Below are 27,934 nucleotides of genomic sequence, written 5' to 3'. Positions count from 1 at the left end.
CACTGTCTCCCAACCTTGGGAATGTAAGGTGGGATATAAACAGAAGGAAAGCACAAGCTGAAGAATTTATGGTAACTATTTCTTTGGGAACACCATGCCAATCAAAGAAGTGCTATATGGTTTATAATCTGGATGTGATAACTCCCATTAGTTTACAATATTAATCTGAATTATATTTGGTGTGTTGCGGGATGGAATGTGCCTTGCTCTAGAGTTCTATCCAGCTATGTCTTTTTCGGGATTTTCCATTCCATGCCCCTCCCCTTTCTGTGGCTGTTTTCGAGCACAGTCAATTACTACTCCATGGCCACTGAGCATGCTCAGTCATCAGCAGGGTTTTTACTGTCTCCTTGGTTGTGAATACTGTACAGTAATGTCGTTTTGACCAGCACTCAACTGCACTTTGGAAACAGAATTGTACAGTACTTTTTATCTTTTTATCCCTTAGATACAGTTTTAAATAGTATACCCATTAAAATGGTGGATTTCACATTTATCTTCCCTTGGTTGTTTTCACAATTCTCCCTCTACGTCCCCCCCAAAACGCTTGGGCGGACTAGGCTGCTTTATTACGTCACTAGGCTCTATGACGCCACAACTCTCAGAAACTGGAAAAGGTAGGAAAGCAGAAATACATGAGTGTCAATGAGAGTCGCCTGACTTCCACGTTGCTAGACTTCAGTTTTTAAAACGTAGAGATAAAACACACTATATAGTCTTTATACCACTATCACCCTGAAATTCCGGTGAAAACTGAAGGACCCCAGTCGAAACAAAATTTAAACAATCCTTCCAGTAGCACCTTAGAGACCAACTAAGTTTGTCATTGGTATCTTTCGTGTGCATGCACACTTCAGATACACTGAAACAGAAGTCACCAGACCCTTATATATCGTGAGAGGGTGGGGAGGGGTATTACTCAGAAGAAATGCAAATTGCAGATCAGAGTTGTCACCGGGGATGTACATAGGAAAGCTGTTTTATGTAATATGATCCTCGGGTAAAAAGGAGAAAGCATGAACTGTAAGAGATAAGTCTAAGGAGGCTTTACGCCGCATTCTGCACCAGGGTATGCCCACTTGTGTCTAAAATATGCAATTAATAAATAGATGTAGGCACACAAAAAATCAAAAAATAAAATGCAAATTGATGCCGCTCTAGCCTTTGGCACCAACCTCTATGGTAAACCCATTTGGCATTGATAAATATAAAGGCACCGAGAAAGAGAAAAAAACACGTTCAAACCGGAAGTGGTTGTAAGCTCCTCCTATCTCTAGGGTTATTTAAAAGCCGAGGAGTGGGTGGAGCCTCGCGGAGGCGTCTAGGCAAGGCCTTTCAGAACTGGCCAATAAGAACGCCGCCTCTTGAAGTTCCTGCCCAATAAGGAGCGAAGGGGCGGGAAGAGCCCGCGCTTCACGCATCGCCTCAAGTCAAGCGGTCGGGTCCGTGGAGCATCTCCGTGAGGCGGTTATCGATCTGGGTCTGGCGGACGAGAGGCGGCGCGGCTATGAGGATGGCGGCGCTGGCGAGCGCGGCCGAGCGGGCTGTACTGGTGAGAGAGCGGCTGGGGCGTCCGGCCGCGTTGCTGTTGTAGCTGCTGCTGGGTTCGGAGGCAGCGGCGGCGTCTCCTTCCCACTTGGCCGAGAGAAGCCGAGGCGCCTCTGTTCAGCCCTGAGGGACCGACAGCGGCTCTGCCTGGCTCAACCCCTTCGGTGTGGAGCGGGGCCGTGCGTGACGTCACCCGCGCTGGCATCGGCGGTGCGTGACGTCACTCCACAGCATCGCGGAGCCGGCGCCGCCTCCTCCCCTGAAATTATAATTACCTTATTTCATAATGATATTTATCATCGTCGTCGTCATCACCATCCTGAAATATGTTGCCAGCACAGAGAGAGTGCTGTCACTCAGGTCCTCCTTGTGGGCTTCCCTATAGATGCATCTGTTTGGTCACTAGGGTAGCAGGATGGTGGATCAGATGGGCCATTCGCCTGATCCTGATCCAGTCTCCGTTGATGTTCTTTCCCCTGCTTTCTATGAATTGCCGGAAAAAACTGGGCTGAGAGTTTCAGCTGCACATTTAAACTTCATTTAAAAGAGTCCAGCCCAAGAGTTTGTGATTTGATGCATTCTGTCTTCAGGGGCAATCTGTTCACTGTTGCTGAATAAAATCACCCGATATACTTCCAAGGAACTCCAGGACGCGATTTGAAAACCACTCATGTTAGATAAGATTTGCACCCCAATTAACAATTCCTTCAAGGAGTTCAGGGTGGTGGGCAAAGTTCCTTCCTGCAAGGGACCCCACTTTATCTTACAGCATACTTGTGAGGTGGTGATTTCCAGAGGATGTTGAGTCTCTAGCACTTGTCTTTTCCACATTTCCTTGCCCTCTGATTCCTCTAGTGTGGTGTAGTGGTTAAGAGCAGTGGACTCGTAATCTGGGGAACCGGGTTCGTGTCTCCGTTCCTCCACATGTAGCTGCTGGGTGACCTTGGGCTAGTCACACTTCTTTGAAGTCTCTCAGCCTCACTCACCTCACAGAGTGTTTGTTGTGGGGGAGGAAGGAAAAGGAGAATGTTAGCTGCTTTGAGACTCCTTCGGGTAGTGATAAAGCGGGATATCAAATCCAAACTCTTCTTCAATTCTCCAAACATTGTGTGTGTGCGCGTGTGTGTGCAAGTGTGCCTGTTGCACAGGAGGGGTGGACTGCAGTCCACACAAGCTGATGTCATAATGATTTTTAGGCTTTAGTGTGCCACAGGCTTCTTTGGTCTTTGGAAGTAGGTTAGGCAGAGCAAAAGCATGGAGCAGGGAGGTGTTGTAGCTCATTAGCAGAGCATATGCTTTGAATACAAAAGGTCCCAATTTAGATTCCTAGGAAGGGCTACAAGAGGCCTCTGTTTGACACATGTTGGAAATGGTGCTAGACTAGGTGGACTTCTGTCCAAACCAGCAGAGATGCTCTTATCCTTTGAGTTGGTGATAGTATGACTGTAGCATTTTACACTGCAAGATGTGAAAGTCATTTCTTTTTTGAAAGCTTCTTTGATGTCTTAAAATGCTTCTTCATCAGAGCCAAGTCTTCTTCCCCAGCCTGATCCTTGCTGTGCTGGTGTTCTAGTTACAATGATTTTTTTTAAAGACATGGGACCATTAAATAAAACGACTCCCTGCACACATACAGTCCAAAAAGGTACAGTCCATCCTGCCATCTGTGGATTCTTTACCACTACCTTCTGCTGCATGTATATGCCCAGACTCTGCCTTGCATTCCCCAAGCAGGTAGCAATAACATCAACACTAACTTCTCCTTATTGAATTGAGCAAATAACCCCTCTTGTCCAGCATTTTCTCTCAATCACTGCCAGCCAGAGGCCACTGCCTAGAAGCAAGGTATCATGATGATTGGGATGTCCTGGAATTGTGTCCAAAGATGTACTGCCTCTGGATGTGGAGAGTCTACTTAACAAGAATTGACCGGGAGAGTTGATGGAATGATCCTCTCTAAATTTGTCAGTCTCTGTTTGTTTGTGTTCATAGTTCTGCACTTTAAGCCTGCATCCACAAATGTTGACAGTTCAGTTCCAGCACAATGAAACATAATTGGTTGGTTCTGTAAGGCACACGGATGGTGCAGTGGTTTTCTGCATTCCCTTCATGAATTCTTAAATGCCATTCACAGCTGTTGCTGAAAGGTCTGAATTAGAAGCAAGGTCTGTCACTTTCCTATTTGGATATTATTGGAAACGAAGGTATATTGTTGGGGGTGGAGTATCACTGAATAGCCAGTGTGTTGCTTTGCAGCTTCAAATGAAAATTAAGATTGATAGATTTGATCCTAACTGGAGCTGTGAGGGTCGGAGACATGTCTCAGGTTTCTCAGAAATCTGCAAACTCTACAATGTTTTCATCTGCTGCATTAGTTTCCATTGTTATCGCTTTTTCGGCACCAAACACATGTCTGCACCGGTTGGCTAAAGTACTTGAAAACTTAGCATATATGGTTCTATATGCTAGGATCCACCAACAGTATTGTTGATTTCAATTGTACAGGCCTAGAGTTTATACCTTAGTAATTTGTTAGTCTATTAAGGTGCCAGAATACTTACTTTTGCTTTATCATCAATAGAAGACTTTACTGCAGGAGTAGGGAACCTTTTTCAGCCTGAGGGTTGTATTCCTTTCCAGCGGATTGGGCTAGATGCAAAAGTGGGCCTTGAAAGTGTGAATCATGCCTTTGTGCCATACCTTGCATTCCACCATGCAAACTTTTCCATACACACACCTCCACCCTTCAACCAGGCAAGCAAAGAGGCGTTATCACAGTTTAGGGACATGTTTCAGTTAGGCGAAAGCACTCAAGGAGCATGTGGGGTGGAGGGCCTCCTGAGGGCCAAATAAAGATTGGCCCCACAGGCCTGGGGTTCCCCATCCCTGCTTTATAAGGTTCTCCAGAGTCTTAAATATACATAAATCTAATCTGGCAACATTTATCACTTGAAACCTGAAACAAAGCATTTATTTATTTGTTTAGGTCCCATGTGTTGCTGATGCCAGTAAGGCTATTCTGGCCCTTAATCAAATTGCTTGGGGCATTGTTTAAACATTAGTTTAAGCAACAGTTCTATGCTGCATGTTCTCAGTTCATATCACACTGTTCATTTGAATAACACAATGTCTCCAACGCCATAAGGAATGCTTCATCCTAGAGTAAGTTGTCTTAGTGGCAAAAGGTTATTCAGTTTACATGCAGCATTTTTTGTTTGTTTGTGAACTCCTTGATCCTAAGCAGATTCACCCTTACCCAGTGGGAGTGATTCATGGTGCATTTCCACACTTGAAGTACAGTTTTAACCTGTACAACATGACAGACTGCTGTACAGATGGGGAACTCTACATCAAGTAACCTGTGTGCATGCCCAGCGTCGGAAATGTACTCTCAGTATCTCAGTATCAAACTCTCAGTATCAGAGGGGCACTTTTAGGGGTTTCACTCAATGGTGCTGATCAGCTGTTAAATGCAGAAGATCTGGAGACATGTGTATTCAAGTAGAAATGCGTAAATGAAGAGTAACCTAAGAGTTTGAACCTAAGAGGTTCCCCAAAGAACATGGTTGGGTCGTGGGAGGTAAGATTTGGCTCCTACCCTGTGCCTTTCTCCTTAAAAGTAAATGAAGACAGCCTCTTAGAAATAGATGCAAGTTAATTATTAAAGCTATGTAGGTGCTGTCAAGGTTCAAGAGACTCTGAAACAATTTGTTTGTGTTCATAACAGCTGGAGAAGAATGTTCAAGGTGCCCTTGGGGATATAGTCTTACTCTGGCTCCACCGCCCCTTCTGGATCCAGCAGTGCTTCTGTTTATCTGAAGCCATGTGGTGCTTTTGGATTCACTCCTGTGTAAACAAGTGGATTGTTGTCAGCATTGTGAATAGTTGGTTTCCTCTTTGAACCAAACCTTTCCAGAATTATTTAGGAACAGACACTGAGATGTCATTGCATGACAGGGAAAGATGTTGGGTGTGGCGTTTCCACAGTTTATTTTGTCAAAGTCAGAACCAGGTCAATAAATTGAGGAGTGGTGGTAAGACAGTGAGTCGTGGGGAAGGGACTAGGAGGCATGCTCAGTTCAAAGTTGAGCCTTGCTGGAAGCTCCATAGGTACATGTCTCTGCAACTATAAGGCTCAGGGGTGATTTATTTAGATCAGGCATGTCCAAAGTCCGTTTTGGGGGCCTAATCCGGCCCACCGCTCGGTTTAATCCGGCCCCTGTGGCAGTTTATATCCTGGGGTAAAATCCTAAAAAACCCTCAACAGCTTCAATCCTAAAAAAAGCTCAACAACAACTTCAATCCAAAAAAAAAAAAAAAAGGTTAACAACTTCGGTAAGTCCTTTGGTTGGCCCTCACGGCCCTTCACTTCACCAAATCTGGCCCTCTGAAAAAAGTTTGGACACCACTGATTTAGGTAAATGTTGGATTTCCAAATATTTCTATCGGTATGGCTCAATTTGTGCAGTAGAAAATCTAAGTTATGAATTGTGGCACTTTGGTCACAAAACTGTAAAAACAACAACAAAAAGGGTAGAGCCATTGAGATTAATGGACATGTTTTAGTCTTGTCCATCAGTTGTAATTTGAGTAGGGCTAACAAAAAAGAGTGGCTTTTTCTCAGCAGAGAGAGCAGGACAGCAGAGGCATTGCCCTCTCAGAGCAGAACCTGATCCATCTAAACTAAGGAGACACCCCATGCCTTGCTGACTCAATAAGAGCTTGTGATATCCCCCTCTGTGCTTGGGAAATGGAGAGGAGGAAGAAATTTTGCCATTGCCTGTATACTCTTTACTTCTGTGTTGATTTGAATATGAATGAAAACCCTGTAGTTTCTAGGCAAAATAAAATCATGTGAAACTTTCAAGAATGTTAAATAAAAATGTTCTGGTTAACTTGCATAGCTTGCTGCCTGGGTAAGATCTTCAGTTTTAAAAGTGCATGATCACAAGCATTCTAAATGGCTTTGGATAGTTTCAGCAGAACTTACTCATTTATGTGTGATGATGTGAGTGGATAGCTCAGTTGGTTAGAGGGTGGTGCTGATAACGCCAAAGTTGTAGGTTTGATCCGTGCATGCGATAACTGCATATTCCTGCATTGCAGGGGGTTGGACTAGATGATTCCTAAGGTCCCTTTCAACTCTACAAGTAAATGATTTTATGAGTGGAGGAACAAAGAGAGTAGCATTGGAGTACTAAATATCTTTCGAAAGTTCTCAGTGAATCATACTATAGAAATGTGGAGTATAAATGCAGGGGGTTTTAATATGTATTTTCTTTCCCTGCAGGAAGAGGAGTTCAAGTGGCTTTTACGAGAGGAGGTTCATGCTGTCCTACGGCAGCTGCAAGATATTCTGAAGGTATTTACCAAAACATGATATTTTTTCCGACTGTGTGTTTCTTTGTCTGAAGCAGTTACTGGGCATACTAGCAAGCTCTCAGGCCTCTTGTTGAACTATAAAACAATTTCAAACTTGCAATGGGTTCTAGGTTTTGGTTGCTTCAGGTATATTAGCCTTTGGCAAAAATTAGTGCTCTCCATAAGCTTTGGAGCACAACTCCTGTCTGCCCCAGCCAGCATCGTACTGACTGGACCTGATGGGAGTTGTAGTTGAAAACATTTGGAGGGTACTAGGTTGCCAAATACTCGTCTCTACTTATGATGATACCAGAATACAGTGGTACCTTGGGTTACAGATGCTTCAGGTTACAGACTCCACTAACCCAGAAATAGTACCTCAGGTTAAGAACTTTGCTTCAGGATGAGAACACAAATCACACGGCGGCAGCAGGAGGCCCCATTAGCTAAAGTGGTACCTCAGGTTAAGAACGGACCTCCAGAATGAATTAAGTTCTTAACCCAAGGTACCACTGTATGCAAGTATGGCGACAAGCCAGGGCCATGCACTAATTTCACCAGCAAAGAGCCCAATGCCAGGCCAGCTTTGTAGCAGAGATTTAAAAAGGACCCAAATTGTGTACTGCAGATTTGTCCTCTTCTCACCCCACCCCCAGTCCAGATATCAGAATTACAACTTCAGAGAGAGATTGAAAGACTTCTGCTTTTGGCGGCTATGCTGTGTATGTTCAGGTGGATGAATGAAGATTACTCGTGGGGTTTTTTAACTGAGTCAAGAAGTGTGTGTGTAGATAGATAGCCGTGAAGTACTTAAAGTTCATGAGGTGAAATAAATTTCCCAGAAACAGGAAACTCTGGTGCATCTGTTCAAAGTATTTTAAAACAATAGAGAAGTGTGGAGGCAGGAGGTAGGTTATACCATTGGTTTTATTTTTGTGTGAAGCAGAGTGGTCTTGCCAGTTTTCTGAGTTTCTATCAGAAGAAGAAGAAGAAGAAGAAGAAGAAGAAGAAGAAGAAGAAGAAGAAGAAGAAGAAGAAGAAGAAGAAGAAGAAGAAGAAACAACTTTGGGAGGCAGCTGGTGTCTCCGGCACTCATTCTTCTCTGCTTCTTTCTTGCTCAGGAGGCTTCTCATCGCTTTACATTGCCTGTGAGCGGTTCAGAGGGACCCATCAAGCAGGAGAACTTTATTCTGGGTAGTTCAAAGTACGTATGGAGATCTTCATGGGCCACATGATTTGCAACTGTTGTCTCCTTGTAGCAGCTATAGAGGGGAGGGGGAAGCAAAGTGGACTTGGCTAAGGCCAGCCAGTGAGGGGGGAGCCAAGTCTGGGATCTTCCATCGCCACTTCCCACCACACCATGCGGCTCAGACAAAAGTTGCTTCTCAGGCAGCATCTCAGGAAGCCTCTGTGAGTCAAGATTAGAAAACTATTCAGCTTCTGTCAGTGTAATTAAGTTTAAATTAGAAGCACACGTTGGAGCTGATATGATCCCTCTCATCCTTGCCCTTCAATAGCTCCATCCATTCTCCTTTGCTGCCTTTCCCCCCTTGTGTGGAATGTATTCTCTGAGTGTGTATATTAGGAGCTTAGAACCTTTTTCAGCACAAGGGCCCTCTGGTCATGGTGGGCAGTGCCAGATGGTGGGCAGTGCCAGATGCAAAAGTGGGTGGAGCCACAGATTTGTACAGTAGGCTAGATTCCAGCCATGCAGAAGTTTCCACATACACATCTCTCCATCCAGGCAAGCAAGAGGCATTATCACATTCTGGCCAGACAAAATCCCTCAAGGAGGGTACAAAACAATGAGGGGTGTGGCCGGGGAGAATCCCAAGGGCGCTGGACAGAGGGGCGTGGAGAGCTACATCTTGTATCCTGGCCCAAGATACCCCTCCTTTCTTGTATGCTGGGTCAAGTCTCCCTCCGAACACCTGATTTAAAATCACTTTTTCTGCTTACCCTTAGGTTTATTATCTCCCTTGGTCCTCATTCCCAATGGTAGCCAAACTTTAATTTCATGTTGCAGTGCTTGCCTTCATTACTGATCCATCTGTCTCTTTCCATCTCATTTCCCCCACTCTATTTAGATTGTAAATCCAAACTGCAACACCTTAAGACGTTTAAATAACAAAGGCAGTTTCTTGCTTCGTTGTTGTTTTTTTAAGCCCCAGGGCTATATAGGAGAAGATGTGCTTTAAATTCTTCAAAGGGGACCACTAGAAAGGTGCAAAGCAGTCAGAAAGATGTGTGTCCCTTCCCTGGCTCTGGTCTTCAGCCTCGTTGTTTCCACAAAGGGCTGAATGCCCAAGTGGGTGGATGGACACTTCGAAACCCACTGCTCAGGCACATGTTCAAAAATGGGCTGGGAGGGGGCGGGATGAAGAGAACTCCCATTTCCTCTAGCTGTTGTCTGCTCTTCCTCTGCCAATAGCTATAACAGCATTGAGTTTTGAGGTAGGGCTGTGCCAAAATGCTCCCCTCCCAGATTTCACAACCCTTATTCAGAGACCACAAACTGGCCATTTCTCTGATTGTGATGGGTAATGCATAGTCAAAACTTGCTGCCATCATGGAGGCCTCTTACTTAAGCAATGTGAGGGTGGATGGGCAGCTTCTTTAACCATTTTTTTTGTTAGCACTGCTGCCTGTAACAGAACAGTTCTTCTTCCAGCAGCCTGGACATCTTTTTTGTAGCTGCAGAATGACTTGAATGCAGTGTCATTTTAGGACACTTTAGAGGAAGGAAACATGGTTATCACTATTGGTGGCTGCCATATTTTCCATCCCTCAAAATGCCCCAGAATGATGCTGCGTCCAGGTCAATTGGGGTTAAGCCAAAGCAGAGCTGGTCTGTTATCTGTGTCTCTACCACTGTTTGGCATGTTGGCATGATAAAAGTTTTTAAAAATAGAACAGAGACATTGCCCTGCCATCACATTGTAAAAGTTTATTGCATACCCAATGAATCTGCTCTTTTTGGGGGGCGGGGAGCTGAACCCCTTCCTCTACCAGATTGAATGTCCACAGAATCCATCCAATCCTTTTCCCAGCTTACATTTGAAGATGATGCACTGCTACAGAGGACCCACCATACTTGGTACTTTATTGAGAGCAGTGTGCATCCTGTCATCAGATCCTTAACCAATCCCAATTTTATGGTCACATTCCTGTTGCAGAAACAAAGACGATTCATGTCTAAATAACAAACAGAGTTTGTTTTGCTCAATCACACTTTCCGCAATTATACAAGGAGGCTGTTTGCAGTATGTCAGCAACTGAGAGAAAACCAGAAAATAGCACAAGTCTTTCTTTATGCTGTCTATTCCTGATGCTTCCAATGAGGAAGTTAGAACTGTAAATATATAATCCCTGAACAGCACTGGCCTGCTCTTTGAACCATTTGTGTTTGCTTGCGTATATACATCCCCAAACACCCGTGAGAATTAGATGCATTTTATTATCCATGTTAACAACACTGCCTTTTATTTCAGCACTGACCAGGTGAAGGGAGTCCTGACACTTCAGGGAGATGCCTTGTGCCAGGCTGTGAGTATTTGCTCATGCAAGTTTCACATGGTAGGGAGTGGGTACCTCCCTGATGGTGCCAGGCAGGAAAATCTCATCTCCTTCCAACACTCTTGGCATGTCAGCAGATCTCCTCTTGGGAGAATTCCAGCTTATTTTTCACTTGGGCCGCTATACATTTAAGTACTATTACAGCAGTTTAAACAGTTGTGGCTTCTCCTCAAAAATCCTGGGAACTGTAGTTTGTTAAGGGTGCTGAGATTTGTTAGAATACTCCTGGTCCCCTCCCAGAGTTACAGTACCCTGAATAGAGAGGTTGTTTGTTAAACCACTCTGGAAATTGTAGCTCTTAAGAAGGGAATAGAGGCGTCTCCTAACAGCCCTCAGTGCCCTTAACAAACTACAACTCTCATAATTATTTGGGGGAAGCTGCAACTGTTTGAAGTGGTGTAAGAATGCTGTGAATGTATGGCACAGATGCACCTCTGCCATAATCAGATAAATAACCAACTGACTGGTATCACTTGCTCACATGAGCCTTTGCCATTTACCTTGCTGAATTGTCTTTCAAAGACCGCAGGGACCATGAAACCCCTGCCCTCCTATTACTGCTCATGTACAACAGTTACCTGCTGCTTTTGGTTTCCATGTCAGCAATGCAGCCAACACACCATCAGTGCCAGGCAACATACCATGCAGATCTCTTAGGATTGTTATTGAGGCCTGGTTGTAGATTCCCCAGATGGTTAAGCAAACTTCTTTCAGCCTCACTTCACTATTGCTGCAATGCAGATAAACATGGCCTCTAATCCCAAAGGCTAACAATAAATCCAAGAGAGGAATTTGGCTGTGTGTGTGTGTGTCCCATGAACTGTAGGACTACTGCATGCTCCAAATCAGTGTTTCTCATTCTTGGGTCTCCAGCTGTTTTGGGACTACAATTCCCATCATCCCTGGCCACTAGTCCTGCTAGCTGAGGATGGTAGTTGTAGTCCCAAAACAGCTGGAGACCCAAGTTTGGGAAGCACTGCTCACCAACCTTTTGGGGCACATTTGCAAACTGGAGAAACTGTTGCGGGCACCACACATACGCACACCACCACAATCAAGCACATATTACAACCTGTTCCACTGGCTACAACAGAGTACTGATTTGAAGCTTAACTGTAGGGAGGGGGCCCTGTTGGGGCTAGGAAAAGCGTCTGCAGACCCAATTGCACCTGGAGGTGCCGCTTCAGTAATTCCTGAAACAGTATTTTTATTTGAGAGCTTGCAGCTTCTCAAGTTCCTTACCTGCTAAACTGTGGCTTCTCAGTGATTGACCCAGGAGGGGGTTGCAGCTTTCTCTACTCCCTGTTGTTATTTAACTGTTCAACCAGGCACAGTGTTTCAGTATGTTACCGAGGCCCCTGGAAAGTCAAGGTCCTGGGCCACTGGTTATTTGAGGACTTTGTTTGTTTTTGCTGCAGTGGTTCAGGTGAGACAGGTATTGCACAGAGCTTGGCATCAAGTAATTCAAATGATTTGACCCCTCTCTTTGGCCAAAAAGGCCTCAAGCAGCATAGAAAGATCAATAAAAGACATGACACACAAGAGGAAAAGAACAGGGAGGGGAAAAGGAAGCTTAATCCCCAGCTCTTAAAGTTACAATTCTTCCCAAGGGCTAGCTGGAATAGAAACAATTCAGGTGGCCTGATGGAACAGCTGCCACTAAGTGACAGTTGAGGCAGCTGGTTCCTCAATAGAGGTGACAAAACAACCCTTCTTCCTTTCTTTGCAACCTGACGTAATGACTGCCACTGTTGACTTTCCCAAGCCAGTTAATCAACTACTGGTTAGCAGATGCATCCAATGTGGGGCTGAAAATGGCCATTAATGGGCTATCTGATTTTCAATCCTAAACCCTAATACCACATAGGCATCAAACAGAATAATGTTTTTGCCTCTCAGAAAAGATGCTTTCTCCAGCTTGCTGTTCCTCCTATAGAAATGTAGTACCTGATACAGTACTTCCAGGACTCAGCATCCTGACCTCAATAATCAGAAATAGGGTGGGAGGGTCAGAGTAGTCTCTGCTAGACTTTCATTAGTAGGGAACTGCTATGAATGTATGCTGTGTGTATGCACCCTTCATCACCCTTCTCTGTTTCTCAGGATATTAACTTAAAAATGCCCAGGAATAACCAGCTCCTACACTTTGCATTCCGGGATGATAAACAATGGAAACTCCAACAGGTATGATGACTGCAAACCCGTCTTCTTGCATCTTATTTGTGCAGATTTTGTGTGCTTCTAAGTTCAAAACTCTTTTTGCCTGCTTTGGCCCAGCATGCTGATGGGCTGCCCTTTGTGCTTTTTTCAGATCCAGGATGCAAGGAATCATGTCAACCAAGCGATCTACCTGCTTACCAACAGAGGCGCCAATTACCAGTTCAAGACAGGATGTGAGGTCCTCAAGGTGAGAATTGTGCTTGCTTCCGTTCTCTTTGGGACAGTCACTTTTCCAGATGAGCGAACACTTCACCTGCAACTGGAACAATTGTGGGACAGAGCTGTGGCTTGATGGCCCTGACGGGACACATGTTTAGCATGCGTCTGTTCCCAGATTCTGTCCTTTGCATCTCTTGTTAAAGGGCAAATGGTCATAGAACAGGGAAGGAAATCTACCTGGGACTTTGGAGAGCTGCTCCCAGAACGGACAGCACTGGGCTAGGCGGCACTACTGCTCTGGCTTAGTATGCAACCAGCAGAACTTTAAAAGGCCTTGCTGGATCAGGCCAAATGCCCGCCTCGTCTCCAATTAAATGACTCAGAGATGCCGAGAAGCGGGGCATGAAGGCAACAGCCATCCAGTATTCAGAGGCATAACTTACCCTTACACAGAAGGGTTTTTCTTCCTTTCCATGTAGGTCACAAGAGATTTCAGACGTGTGTAATGGGATATTAATATAGAAGGTGCAATGATGACCATTGGCTTAGATAGATTAGATAGGAAATAGAGCCTCCATGCTCAGAGGTAAGATATCTGGCTTGTAAGAATCCTGGCTGTCCATAGCTGTTAATTGAATACTGGACTTTATTTATTCATACCATTTTTCAGTCCCACCTTTCAGAATGCAAATTATTCTAAGGCTGTTTAGAAGCCCACATTTTCCAAAACCTCAGTGAACGATATCCACACATAAAGTCATCAGGATCCTTTCCACAGGGCAATTGGTGGTAGAATCATCAGGGGAAAGAAGGGTGATAGTCCAGCGAGAGCAGGCCTTGGTGTGGTCTTCGCCTCCTTCCCACCTTCTCCTGGGGTCCTGCTCACGGGGCAGTTGTCGTCAGGGAGATTAGAGGGACCTTTGACCTAATCCAGGAAGGCAGTTTGTTTTGGGGGCAGTTTCTTGCTAACACTCAAACGAAATGTTTCTGATTGACCCTACGCATCAATTATGATTTGTGCATATGAAGAAAGCTCTGGGGTACCTGAGAGGCCAGGGTTACGCTTGGTTCTTGATACACTGAAAGCCATTTTGGAGTAACGTCATATGACTAAGACTTTTCAGCCACATCTCTAAATAAAATTGTGGGTTTCTATCTCTGCCTTCCTCCTCCTCTCTCCACACCAGTTGATGGATGCAGTGATGCTGCAGTTGACAAGAGCTCGGAATCGGCTCACCACTCCAGCTACTTTGACTCTGCCAGAAATCGCCTCTAGTGGTGTTACGGTAACTGCCTTTGTCAGTCTCTCAGGAAGGGATGAGCACACACCTGCTCCAGCCCACTCAAATCTCTGTTAAGAGTAATCTTAGTTGTGCTCTAAGAAAAGTCCAGCTTTGTGTATGCTTGCATTAAACCTGCTGTACTGTGTGAATGGCTTAGGTTTTAAGTTATTGGCAACAGCAAGGCTACAGAAGCCAAGAAGTAGTAGTAATAGCAATCCTCCCACCTTGGCTTCCATCCTTCTAAACTCTGAAAGTCCTACCTACAAAGTTGCCTTTGTCTCCTGAGCTTTGAGAATTTCCTGGACATTTTTTTTTTAAATTGCACATCCATGAGGACTAGAATGTTGCTTGCAATATGCAGGCTCAGGGAAACCAAATCCATTCCCTAGTAATGCTTTACATGATGTGGTAAATTGTTCAGCGTTGGCAATGGGGGAGACAGGTGCAGTGGGCCCTTCTGAGGTTCCCCACCCACCAAGGAGCTGGTGGCTGCTCCTAGACGGGGGCTCCTGGCATGCTGCAGCAGACAGATTTTGCTCACACAGTTTCCTGTGACTGCATGTGATCAGAAAAGAACTGTTACAAATAGGAGCAGAGGGACTCTTTGCCCTTGGGAGGGCAGCAGTTTTGATGAACTGGGTGTTTCTGCCTCTCATTAAAATTAACAGGTGGTTCCTGGTGCATTGCTCTTTGTTTAACTCCTGAAATCTTTAGGTCAGGGAGCGCCAGCCTGTCAGTATTGACACCAAAGATGTTGATGCAGATGGGCCAGTGGGCTTGGCCCAGTCTGCCAATTTGAATTTGCCCAGTTGAGAGACTGGGACTTTCAGAATAGAAAAAAGATCCATCACCATCTTTGCAGCAGTGATGCAATGGTTGTAAAATGGTGGGTTGGTATTCCCAGGGGTGGAGGAAAAGGGGTGCGGTGGGGGTGGACCGGAGCAGCTATCCCGTGCCTGGGCAGGCACCCTCTGTGCCCCACTTCCCTTGGGAGCGTGTCCGCCCTGGGCAGCACGGGTATATGCTCCGCTGCTGGGTGTTCTGTTTCTCTCCCATCCCTGTGACTGAGTGACCGGGCCTAAAGGGGAATGTTTGCTTCTCCTGACAGTAGTTCAGGCCCCTCTAGGGAGACCTGCTTTACACTCTGATAATCTTTGTCCTAGCGTTGGTCTTAATTGGTGAGCCGGAACCCACAACCAAATCATGATCTGATCTAAGGTGGATCATAACAGCTGCGTCACCACCATAGAAATACATCGTAAAAAGTCAAGGAATGGGTCCCCAAATGCATGTTTGATTTAAAGGTCAGGGGGGAAGATGAAGGCTACTGTCCTCGAGGGATACGTGTTCACAGTCCTGCATGTATTGAAACCTGGTATTTTCAATGGGTAAGAAATGAAGGACCTTAATGATACATTGGTTTTGCTTTCCCCGCAGAAAATGTTCACTCCTGCTCTGCCTCCAGACATCCTCGTCAATTTCTACATCAACCTGAATAAGCTCTGCTTGACTGTCTATCAGCTGCATGCTCTGCAGCCCAGTTCTACAAAGGTACCGGGAAGATGCTGAAGGGCTGTTTATAAATCTCCTAAAATACAAATAAATAGAGCGTAACCCCCAGCTCGCTCCCAGGGCAAGGGTCTACTCTACTGTAACCCTACACAGGAGACATCCCTTACCACTTGGGGAGAAGGTTAGAGCATTGGTTCCAAATCTTAACAAAGGTGAAATATTGTGGTTAATACAGCTGAGGGTCATAAGCCATTTGTAGGTCCGACGAAGCTCTTTGATTTTAAATGTGTTGGTGGATCTTTACTGGTGATAGTTGTGGCAAAACTGTAGATGAGGTCCAGAAGCAGCTGCTTAACATCTTTCTCCTTTGTATTTACTATCACTACTTCAAGGGGGTGTTGTGAAAGACTACTGCACAAGCTCTGACTAGCTGGGTAAATGTTTGTGGGTTGTATCTGAGCAAGTTCTACTCAGAGCAGAGCTGTTGGAATGAATGGACCTGAATTAGTCATGCCCATTACTTTCAGTGGATCTACTCTTGGGTAGAACTTGGTTGAAGACAACACCATATGTCACTAATGTAAGAGTCAGGAAATGACAACAGATGCTAAGGAAGCAGAAAAAAATATTGAGACTGTAAGTACACTATTCACATCACCTCTATAATAAAGAAAGTTTGTGGAGTCTACACAGAACAACTGTTTCCTTCTTTGAAAATCCCTGGGTGGTAATTTTTTATTTCCTCCCCCAGAACTTCAGACCGGCTGGAGGGTCCATACTACACAACCCAGGGGCCATGTTGTAAGTTGGGTTGTTTTTGTTTTAATTGTGTATTTTGTGATTTTATATTGTGATTTTATGTTGAGACCTGCGGGTATAGGGTGGTATACACATTTAATAAAATAAATGAATAAATACCATCACACTATGGTGAAGAAGGCCTAAGGGAACAGGGTGGAATCTTGTCTGTGTAACCTCCCTGCCCCCAGCAACTAACTAACTCTCTCTCTCTCTCTCTCTCTCTCTCTCTCTCTCTCTCTCTCTCTCTCTCTCTCTCTGCAGTGAGTTCAACAACCAAAGATATGAAGTGAACCATGTCCACAAAGTGGAGTGTGTCGTACCCTGGCTGAATGACGCCCTCGTTTTTTTCACGGTCTCCCTGCAGCTGTGCCAGCAGCTGAAGGACAAGGTCGGGTGGTGGAAAGAGAGAACGTGGTTGGCAAAGGGCATTCCTTGCTTTTGGGGTCCAGGGGAGGCTGCTGGATGTTGAAAGTACTTTGCAGTGGCAGCCAGTGTGATGCCCTATAGAAGCTGCTGGACTGCCGTCATCCCTGGCCATTAACTATGCTAGCTGGGGCTGAGTGGGCATGTGGAGGACACCACGTTGACTACTTCTGGTATACTTAGTGAAGTGTTAGTTCTGTATCTGATACGGAAAAAGGAGACACTGGGGGCAAGGCAAATAGCGTTGGATTGTGTGAAACTTAAAAGCATATGTCCTGCTGATGTAAGTAACCCTTAGCAATAATATAGCACATTTAGAGCATTTAGACTGCTACAGCTAAGTCTATTTCAAGTAAAATGTAAAGGAAAATGAGCCAACAGCCCTGTCAAGGTAGGTTGATATTATCCCCATATTTCAGATTTGGGAGGGTGGGATGTGGAGGCTTAGAGAATCTCTAAGCTTGTGACAAAAGTGAGATTTGAGTTAAGGATCCCCATTCCCTGCTCATTCTTGGATTCCACACCAATTAGCTTTTTACAGCAGAGATGGGAAACCTTAGGTTGGGGGTTCCCAAACAGATGTCTTGAGCATGAGCATGATGCGGTTTCTGACAACCTCTCCCCCTCTTATTTTCCAGATCTCTGTGTTTTCTGGCTACTGGAACTACAAGCTCTACTGATCCTGCCTCAAACAGTGGTCCATTTGCAATTTCAGCACTCTCTCTCTTCCCGGGAGGAAATCATTGTATAAGCTGTGTATGTGTGAAGATTTACTGGATCCCACTGTTCATGGTGGCAGCTGGGTAGGCACCATGCCCAGTGTTGGCATCCTCATGTGTCGAATATCATTATTTATTAGCACTTTAGAAGTACACCTATTCCTTTCCAAGCTGGTGAACACTAGTCAAATCCCAACCCGCTAGCGCAGGGAATGGGGGGAGTCTGTGGCTCTCCAAATGTCACAGAACTGCAGCTCCCATTGTCCCTGATCCACTGGCCATGCTGCCTAGGACTGGTGGGAGCTGAAGTCTAGCAAGACTTGGAGGGCCACAGGCTCCCCTTTTCCCTTCATTAGAGGAAAAGGTGTGATTGTGAACAGGGAAAATGAAACCAGGGCTGGACTGTTGTGGAGGGATAACAAGAGGGACCAACTTGGTGTGTGTGGTGGGCCACAAAGAGCCATTCCTTCCTCGTCATATTTTTGGTTTGCTGTCCCTTCCATCACCACCACCAAATCTCTTGCGCCAATGCGGAAGATTCATCTCTACAATTTAACCCCAGCGGCGTCGGGAACAATGTTCTTTTGGTGGGTAGCCAGAGGCACCACCTCCATCATGTCTTCCATTGAGCCATCGCTATGCCCGTCTACCACTAAGCAATGCAAAACATACATGTTTGTCTTGGTGGCAGAGTGGTCGGTTGCTGCTAAACTTGAACGAATCATTCCTTGAACTGGTCTGCTGTTGTTGTTAAATAAAAATCCCTGACCGTTGTGCTGTGTGGCTGAAGTTGCACACCTATGTTTCGAAGGAGACCCCAATGATGTGTAGTTAGTTGGAGTTAGTCAAAATGTATTAAGTTGATACAGGATGCCTCGACTCTGCCTGTTGTTAATTATTAAATTGTTTAACAGCCCTTCACCAGAACAGGTTTCAACCATGTAGAATGCTAATTGTTTTAAACTAATTTTAATATTTCAATCAGATGAATAGCAAGGATCCTAAAAATCTCAAAGGCCAGGGCAAAGAGGTGTATCTTCAGCATATGACAAAAACTATACAATGAAGTTGTCAGTTGCACTTTTGTAGCGGCGAATGACATGGCTTAGGGCAGGGTGGCCCAAGTGGGCTGCAAGAGTACTTTGACACAGAACCCATGGGCTGCACTCTGCCTCATTACATGGGGGAGAGGGAAGCAAGGGCAAAAGTTGAACACACACACACACACCAGCCTCGCTCTGCCTTCCCAGAGCTGGCTAAGTGAGGTGCCGGGCTTTGGGAAGGAGACACAAGGCTCTGGCAAGAGCCCTAGAGTCATTGTGTCTCCTCAAAGCTGGGAAAGCAGTAACTAAGCTTTGGGAAGGAGGACTCTAGGATACTGCCAGAGCCCCCACATCTCCTTCCCAAAGCCCTGTGCCTCCCTTACCCTACTTTGGGAAGGCAGGTTTTTTTGGGGGGGGGCTCAAATATTGTTGGGGATCACCCAAAAAGGCAACAAGGGTCGCATGCAGCCTTTTGGCTACACATTGGACCTCCCTGGCTTAAGGGCTGCCCCAAAATCTCTCAGGACAGTGAAACAACCGAGGGGGCTCCCTCTGCTGATGGTTTGTAGGGCAAGTCTCTACAGAGCCCAGTTCAAAATCATGATGACCCAGAATGCAACTTCTATACTACACTAATTAGGAGGCATTCATCTGTGTTCACCGCAACATCCAAAAAACACATTCCTTGGAACCTACTGAACCTTGAACAGTAACGCTTCTCTTGCTGCTTGCCCCATCATAGCCATGTGACTTTATTACTGCAATTAGCAGTTGACTGTAAGAAACCAGGAGGATAAAGACTTCACACTGATTCAGGCTCCATTTTACAGCAAAATAAGGAAATTTCATCACAGCGCGTTGACAGCTAACCGATGTAATTGTGGTGTAATCTTTTGTGGACTAGAGCACATTTCTCCAGACACATGAAGTGTAGGTTTCTCAGTTGGCCAAAGTATTCATGGGTGAGAAATAGTATGGGGGGGGCAGGGGGTGGAGAGGAAACAGCAGGTCTGCCATTAGTATGCAGCATCTTGATCTACACAAGAAAAGAGCATTGACCCATTCCCTGTGATGGTTGTTGAGAGTTATCCCTTTTCTACTATGGCAGCCAGAAAACCCAATGAGCCGATCTTGATCTGCCCCTCCTTTAATGAAACACAAACTAGATGGCTTAAAAAACCAACCGGGAGAGGAGTCTGCTGCCTTGTGATCTTCTCTCCAGTGATCAAAAAGCAGAAGCTACTGAACCATAGGCTCATACCTGGAATGGGTTTGACTATTCAGTTTAATATGCAATCAGATGTGGGCTAAGTATTGTCACAATTGGTGCATCTGGCCTTCAGTGCCTGCCCAGGCAAGGTCCAATTTACAGTTAATTCCAGTGCAGGTGAGAAAATCCAGTAAAAGCACAAACATTTGGTCCTCTTCCTGGTTGCTTAGGTGATCAGTCATGGCAAAACTACAGCTCCATGCCCGGGTTTTCAATGCCAGCCTTTTTTCTGGGGACCTGTGTACAGGAAAGCAAGGTTTTAGAATCTCAAGCAGTAAACCATGGCCAAGGTGTGGAATGCACATTGCCCCTGTTTGTGCGAATGCAGCCTACAGTGCTATGCTGTGTATTTGAGCCCGGATCTGCTTCTAGCCCAAGTGATCTGTTAATGCCGTATTACCTTTTTACTTCTCACATTCCAAGATCATGATGACCTCATATGCTCCCCTGCTCATTTTTTAAAAACGAGATCTTTTTTTTAAAGCAGCTTGGTGAGGGGATACCTGTTTTGGGGAAAATATTGCCTCTTTCGCCTCTTCATTTGTTTCAGGGGGGTGTAGGGGTTATTTGGGGGGGGGGAGTTATGAGCATCACCAGGTTTTCCTCTCTGAAATGGGTTTATTGTGGTGCCCATGATAATTAGATTTCCAAATGTGCTCCCAGGTACCCCGAAAAAATTGAGGATCCCTGCTCTAGGTGTGGGAATATAATACCAAAAAATGTTCACCTTCTCATATGAATCGCAATCACAGCAACAGCAAAAACAGCGGATAAGAACAATGAGGGCCATGAAGAGAACCACACCTGGAAGACAGAAAGAATTGTTGTTTAAAGTGTTTTCTTCCATGCTCTTCAGCCAAAATAGGCTGCTGGTGCAGCTCACAAAGATCGTCTGCCCCTGTTGTCTGGCTTGCAATCTAAAATACATGGCACTTGAGGAAAAAGAGGGGAGGAGCGAGGGGAAAAGCTCAGGCACCAGTTCTTAAAAGTTATAATGACCAACGGAGATGGAAGCAGCCTGATAGAACGGCTGCCACTAGATAATCTGAGGAAGAATCAAAGGGAGCTGGTCTCAGCAGAGGTGATGGAATAGCTTGGATGCATCAGTTTCTGAGTTCCCTGTCTAGAAATAGGGGGGGCAGCCCACAAATAAGAGCTGTAGCCTATCCTAGGACACACATTTTACAGTACTGTTAAATGGTTCAGTGGAGACAACTTTAGTAATGTATATCCCACCTTTCATGGATCTTAAAGAGACATTGAGTGGGCTCCCAGATCCAGGCACTGCTTAAACCCTGACCTGCTTAGCTTCAGCAAGGCTGCTTTAGTTATTTAAAATTCAGTTTCTTCCAATATATAATCTATATTTTTTGCACCACTATGGGATGGGGCCATTTGGATTTTCTGCGTCAACAACCAAAGCAGCTTGAGCCATAGCGATCTGCCCAAATCGTCAAGGGACATGGCTCAAGGTCTAGAGAAAAAACAATATCAGCTGTGAAAGGCAACCGTTCCCCCCCCCCCTCATTTCCCTGCCACACCCTCCAACTTACCAATGAAAGAAAAGAAAATGACAAATGCCGCAATGTCCCAGGCAGTCTGGAACATCTGCTTGCTTTCCAGTCGGGTCAGTACATCATGGATCTGATCACTTAGCTCCTGGCCAAGATCTTTCCCTGAGGAAGCCATACTTGGTCGTCTGTAGCCTCCTTTCTGATGTTCTGTTTTATCTGCAGATAGAGAAAAAGAAGATAAGGGAAGGCATATAGCTCAGTGGTACTGGCGTGCTTTCAAAGTGCTAGGTTGACAGGAGCTGACACAGCAACGGGAGCTCACCCTGTTGCGGGGATTCGAACCACCGACCTTCCGATCAGCAAGCCCAAGAGGCTCAATGGTTTAGACCACAGCACCACCCGCATCCCATTTCTTAAACCTGAAGCTGCCCCGGCTGGATTGTGTTAGCATTTCAGACTCCGATACTGGTAACCTGGCCAATTGCTGGTTTGCCAGTCAGGCTAAAAGAATGGTTCTCAAACACTCATTTTTTTGCAGTTTTCAGGGTGCAGCAAAAATAAGCAACTCCAGATCACCAAGCCTCTGGCACCTGGAACAGTGCTGTGCCCCTTACCTTCTGTTCGGCCCTCTCAGATGCTTCCTTGTTCTACTTTCCTTCCTAGGACCTGCCAGGTCTCAAGAAGCACCCACAAAACTGAGCAGAGGAAGGAGATTAACTTGGCTTAGAGAAGTAAAACAAAATTAGGAAGTGGCTTCCTCAAAGTAACCAACACAAAACCTAGAAAATCAACTCCTTAAATGACAAGTGACAAAACTATATATTGTTACCTGCAGGTATTCCTTCGTGAGGTTTTGCTGTTCCCTGGTTTTCAGTAAGTGTGCCACCCACTTTCACTTCCTTGTTCCTGTTTCAGCAAGTGCCCAGTCCGGTAGTTAAACTGCAGCCACCTGAGCTCAAACAAATAGCAAACACATCCTCTTCTCCTAGCCTAGGTAGGGGATGAGGGAGAAATTAGAATCAGTTTGCATTTAAAGGCAAACCAACCTAATTCACATAGGCCAGTACCTGTTTCTCTCTGTTTTTTGACTTTTCCAAACTTAGGTTCGCTTCTCCACATTTCCACATCAGTTTGCTTTTAAAAGAAAAAGGCCAGATGAAAATTCATCAGTATTTTATTGTGAATTTCTTTCCATATTCATATTTTTTTGCACACAGTCTTGGCTGATCTGCACATTTTTGCAGAGCAAAATTCCTGCTCATATAATGTATTTCTTACTTTCACTAAATACGTGAGTTTTTTCACACCTTACCCTAATATATGCATCTTTTGCAGATGTTGCGTGGCTGGGGAATTGCATTGCAAATTTTGGAGAAGTGCAAATTTCAAACACTGACTGATATTCTCAAGAGCCCTGTGAGGACAGTGGCTACAAGCCATGGTGACTACTGTCTGCCTCCAAGGTTCAGATGCAGTAATGCTTCTGAATACCAGTTTCTGAAGACCACAGGAGAGGAGAGTGATCTTGTATTCGAATCCTGCTTGCAGTTTTCTCACAGGCATCTGGTTGCCCACTGTGAGAATAGGCTGCTGGACTAGCAGGCTCTTCTTACCTTCTTATGAATGAGGAATAAGAAAACTTTTGAGGAATTGGGGAACAGAGCTGGTTCTGGAGATAAAAAATGCATGCGTGCAATTCCTGAGTGTCCAGCAGATGGCGAAGTTGTTTTATTTACCTTCCAGGTAATAGCCTACTTCAGGATCTCGCCCAAACATTGACAACCTGAGTGGTTTAAAAGCCAATCCCTCTTCTTCCCTGGGAACTCTGAGAACTGTAGCCCTGTGGCGAATTGGGGTCTGCTAACAACTCTCAGGACCCTGAAGGAATTACAGTTCTAAGGAGCGAAATTGGCGGAAGCCATGCCTGTTTAAACTAGGATATTGTTTTAAATGTATAGCATGGATAGGGCCTAAAACAAAACATGTGCTGATTAATTTGAGTGGGTCTACTCTGAGTATGAGTTAGTCCCCATCTGCACTATACATTTAATGCTGCATTATTATTATTAAAAATTATTTATACTTTTCATATATATACATTTCACTGATTTTACATTCATTCTGGCATTTTAAAACTTGACTTCCTTCCCCCTCTTTCTGCAGTTCCTTAAATTTATTTTTAATATCTTCTGCATATTCAAATTAACTTAACTTACTCATTTATTTATCTTCTTTATATATATACTTTTATATAGCTGCAGGTTGTTACAACAATCCTGCCAGTGTTTTTATCTGTTTACAATTTATCTGTAAATATTCAATAACCATTTCCATCCTTTTACAAAAAGTTTGTTATTTTGATTTCTTATTCTTCCAGTAAGTTTCACCATTCCTGCATATTCCATAAGTTTTTATATCCATTCTTCCTTTGCTGGGACTTCTTCTCCTTTCTGTTTTTGGACAAGTAACATTCTTGCCACTGTAGACGCGTACATGAATAAATTTCTATACAATTTAGGCAGTTCTATCCCTATAATTCCCAGAAGAAAGGCTTCTGAATTTGTTTGTTTTACAAACGTTATTTTAGACATCATTTTCATTTCATTATATATCATTTCCCAGCAGTATTATATCACTTTTAAAAAGTCATTGCCTCCCACTGATAATCTTGTGAAGTGCGGCTTGTTCAGGATGCTGTCAGTTTTTAGGAGACCCCTCTGTTACCCTCACAGAGCTACAATTTACAGAGTGGTTTAACAGTCAATCCGTCCTCCCAAGCATCTCTGGGAATTGTAGTTCTGTGAGAGGAATAGGGGCCTTCCAACAACTCTCAGCATCATTACGAAACTGCAGTCCCCAAGATTCTTTGCATGATGCAGATGGGGCTTAACTAAAACCAGAGCCAGAAAAACGTGAGGTAAAAATGGCATTATATAATGAGAAAGAGAAAAAGCATTTGCCTCTTTCTGCCCTTACTCCATGTTGGTCAGAATTCTTTCTTTTCCCTTTAGGACGTTGAGACCTTGGTCCCTTCATGTCAGCAGTGCTATATTAACACTTATACAAACACTCTCTGGTCTTGGCAGGTGTTACAGAGGTGTTGAGTTGCACAGATAGCTATGAAATATTTTCCTTTTCCCCCTCTTAACAATCATTTCTAACTCTTCAGCTGATATGCTCCATGTTGTTTTCTTTTCATCAGAAGGTGTAAAATTATATATATATATGGAGATTCAAGCCACGGTGCTCCGATCTTATTTTTTGGAGAGATGTTCTCCAGTCCCCAAAGGGACGCGCTTCCATCTTATCACAGAAATAAATTATGGGCAGTTGAGGAAAGGTACATTTCAGTGTGAGAAGCAGAAAGCTAGCCTGAGGTGGGCTGGAGGGGGATTTGGCCACACCTGTTCAGAGCGCTGTGCAGCAGCAGAGACAGTGAACAGGTCCGGGGCTCTGGCCTAGTGCAGAATCCTGGTGTAAAAAAACAAAAACCCGCACACCTCAATGTGGTTTACAAAATAATAAAACAATGAAATTATCAGTTTTTAAAAAGTTAAAAACAACCATTTAAAATGTTTGAAAAGTAATTAAATTCAACTATAAGTTAAAAACCAGATTAAAGCACATGTCCACATTCTACATGACTGGATAGGCTTGCCTAACAAAAATGTTTTAAGCAGGTGCCAAAAAGACTACAGTTAAGGCCTCTGCCTGATGTCAATAGGCGAAGAGAGTCAAAGTGTGACAGCTGCCACACTAAAATATCAATTTCATACAAACATGGAACAAGTATTGTTTGGCACTTGTAATAGTGCCAGTTTTCTGCACACTGAAGCCGTCAGGTGGACACATACAGGCTAAAGCAATCTCACAGGTTACTGGTCCCAAGCCGTTAAGGGCTTTGTATACTAATAGTAATACTTTGAGCTTGACCTGGTATGATGTGGAGACCTTGTTTTAGATGGAGTAGGAAGCTTTTTTAAAATATTGAGAGGATATTTTTTTTGTCTGGTGTTTATAGAGCAAAAAAACCTGTTGTGAACAACTGTTTTGGACACAGCACACAATCACCGGCGCTGGGCTTATTGGACGCGACAGCAGACAAGGCAATGTGACGGGCCGCTTGCGGGCTTCTCAGTGTCTACTTTTTCACACCTGGCTGGTCCCAACTGATGGAGAGAAGTGAGGAAAGTGTTAAGTTGTGGGTGAACATATCAGACGACACAACGGTTCTTCAAACAGCTCTTGTTTATTCACAGGCCAGAACAGAACTGAACTGAAGGGTTCAACTCTAGTACAACGCAATTGTAGCCATTTTCTGTAACTATCCAATCACTGAATGTCACTTTCAATCCCTTATTTGCATATGAGGACCTGAGTGAAAACTATCTACAGTATCCCCCTGCTGGCCCAGGGTGAGAACTTCAGTACATTACAGAAAGCATCCTGGGTGTCCGAGCAGGAACTGGAGAGAGCTGTTTCATTCCATGTTGAGAACTCCTCCTCTCCCATTTCACACAGCTTAAAGAGGGCGCAAGTGATATGAGCCTGGAGACAGGGGAAAGGCTGAGGATGTATTACAGTGGTCTCAGCTTCAGTCCCCAGCATCTACAAGTAGGGCTGGTAAAGCCCCCCCCCCCCCCGCAGCACTGCTGCCAGCCAGTGCAAGCAATAAGAATCTAAGTTGAGCCCGGCTGGATCAGGCCAATGGCCGTTGCAGTCCAGCATCCTGTTCTCACAGTGGCCAACCAGATTCCTGTGGGGAAGCCCGCAAGCAGAAAGCTGAGCACAAGAGCAATCCCCCAACCCCACGGTGTTTTCCAGCAACAGTGTGAAACACTGAGCTAGATTGACCAACGTTCTGGCTTGGTAAAAGGCAGCATCCAGGAACGGCCGTAGCTCAGTAACAGAACATCTGCTTTCCATGTCCCGGGTTCAGTCATGGGCATCTCCAGGTAGGGCTGGAAACGGAGCCCTTATTTCAGATGCCCTCAGTGGAAGTTGCTGCACAGGCAACTGAGAGCAAGGGAGACATGCCTCCTCCCCTATGGGCTGAGCCCCACTCGCTTGCCAAAGGACAACACTGGGGGAGAGGGCAGTAATAGCCGTATCTTCCACGAATCTCATCCTCTTTTAAAGCCACCCAAGCAATCCTCAGTTGTGCTGCTGCACCACGTGGGAAGGAAACACAATGCCATTTCTCTTTGGCTGAAATTAATTCAGAAAATTGCTTTGTTTCCAGGGTTTTGCTTTTTTTTAAGTCACTCTGCACAGCTCACATCCAAAGGCTTTCACCAAGGCTGCATCTTGCTAGCAAATTAAGTACATTTACTTTTCAGAAAGCAGGGAATAGGAACTTTATATACAGTAGCTTCTCGCCTCTATTGTTATTGCCAGGTGATGGAAGGATGATATTTCTAATTCAGCGCTTCTCCGTGGAACACTTTGCACTGATGGATCTTGGCAGGGCACAGAGGAGGCTGCATTTATTTACAAGGACTGGCGGTGATTGAAATGATGGTTAGGGAGATTGATGGACACCTCAAAAGGTGACAGGTTTGCGTTGCTTGCTCAATAGGTTCAAATGTGATGGTGTGGTTTAGGCAGAGGCGAGCCCAGGCTTGCAGAAAGAGACATGGGGAGACGTTTTAGAGTGGGGAACTAGATGGCCATCACAGATCAGGCCAAAAGTCCCTTTATCCTATTTCCTACATCCGCCTTGCCTTCTGCTCTTTTCAAACAATTTTAACACAAGGCTAGTGTGGAATCTACACATATATAAAAAGAAAATACTGTGAAAATGCTTTTTTTTTTGGAAAAAAATGTTTTGAAAAACACACTGAATTTTGCATAGCTCACTCTCGCCATCTAGTGTCACATTCCTCTATTGCATGTTACAACACATTGCAAACATTTTATTTGCAGTTGTATAACTGAGTCCTGGCTGTCTAGATTCTACTGTTTCCTATTTTAGATATCTTTTTCACTCATTTACAACAGAAAGTGAACCCACACACCTAAACATCAGAGCCCACACAGATAACTTGAGGTACATTTTCTTTCTCGCCAACATTTTCTTGATCTCTTTACTCACTTTCTTCCTCATATTTATGAATATTATATATTATATGTACTTGCAGATAGATCTTACAAATATACTTTAATTATGAGCTCAGGAGTTCAGACCTGCACTCAGCATTCACTATTTAAACGACTTATGTTTCAGCAACCATCATTTCCTTGGACACAATTCTCCATCCCCAATGCACACAGAGATTAAGATCATTCAGCCACCCCTTCATATATAGAGTACTGTTGCATGCAAACCAAATCCCCAACATCTGAGGTTGAAACGAGGAGCATCGGAAAGGGCTCCCATGCACTTCTCCTTTCATAGAATCATAGAACTCTAGAGTTGGAAGGGACCACGAGGGTCATCTAGGCCAACCCCCTGCAATGCAGGAATCATTTGCCCAACATGGTGCTCGAACCCACAACCCTGTCG

The 27,934-nt window shown here is 44.6% G+C and overlaps 2 protein-coding genes across 4 annotated transcripts; one reads left to right on the top strand and one right to left on the bottom strand.

Moving 5' to 3' along the window:
* The first annotated feature begins 1,319 nt into the window (after window positions 1-1,319).
* ROGDI (rogdi atypical leucine zipper) lies at window positions 1,320-18,375 on the top strand. 2 transcript variants are annotated; one of them, XM_081888238.1, is made up of 11 exons: window positions 1,338-1,552; window positions 6,839-6,910; window positions 8,031-8,113; window positions 10,401-10,455; window positions 12,589-12,669; window positions 12,797-12,892; window positions 14,052-14,150; window positions 15,585-15,698; window positions 16,411-16,460; window positions 16,722-16,848; window positions 17,522-18,375. In XM_081888238.1, exons 1-11 carry the CDS (start codon window positions 1,508-1,510, stop codon window positions 17,561-17,563), a joined length of 864 nt encoding a protein of 287 aa, XP_081744364.1. In that variant the 5' UTR covers window positions 1,338-1,507; the 3' UTR covers window positions 17,564-18,375. The 2 variants fall into 2 exon arrangements, with proteins under 2 accessions (XP_081744363.1, XP_081744364.1); XM_081888237.1 differs by lacking the exon at window positions 17,522-18,375 and having other exon boundaries at window positions 1,320-1,552; window positions 16,722-17,515.
* A 1,401-nt stretch (window positions 18,376-19,776) lies between these two features.
* SMIM22 (small integral membrane protein 22) lies at window positions 19,777-22,407 on the bottom strand. Of its 2 annotated transcripts, XM_081888243.1 has the most exons (5): window positions 22,259-22,407; window positions 22,044-22,124; window positions 21,469-21,645; window positions 20,643-20,719; window positions 19,777-20,152 (listed from the first exon to the last, which is right to left on the bottom strand). In XM_081888243.1, the coding sequence occupies exons 3-5, from the start codon at window positions 21,602-21,604 to the stop codon at window positions 20,105-20,107; spliced, it is 261 nt and encodes an 86-aa protein (XP_081744369.1). In that variant the 5' UTR covers window positions 21,605-21,645; window positions 22,044-22,124; window positions 22,259-22,407; the 3' UTR covers window positions 19,777-20,104. The 2 variants fall into 2 exon arrangements, with proteins under 2 accessions (XP_081744369.1, XP_081744370.1); XM_081888244.1 differs by lacking the exon at window positions 22,044-22,124 and having other exon boundaries at window positions 22,259-22,406.
* Between the last annotated feature and the right edge of the window lie 5,527 nt (window positions 22,408-27,934).

Source organism: Podarcis melisellensis (genome assembly GCF_964234715.1).
Source record: "Podarcis melisellensis genome assembly, chromosome: 14".
NCBI lineage: Eukaryota > Metazoa > Chordata > Lepidosauria > Squamata > Lacertidae > Podarcis > Podarcis melisellensis.
This window is presented reverse-complemented; position numbering and strand designations above follow the sequence as displayed.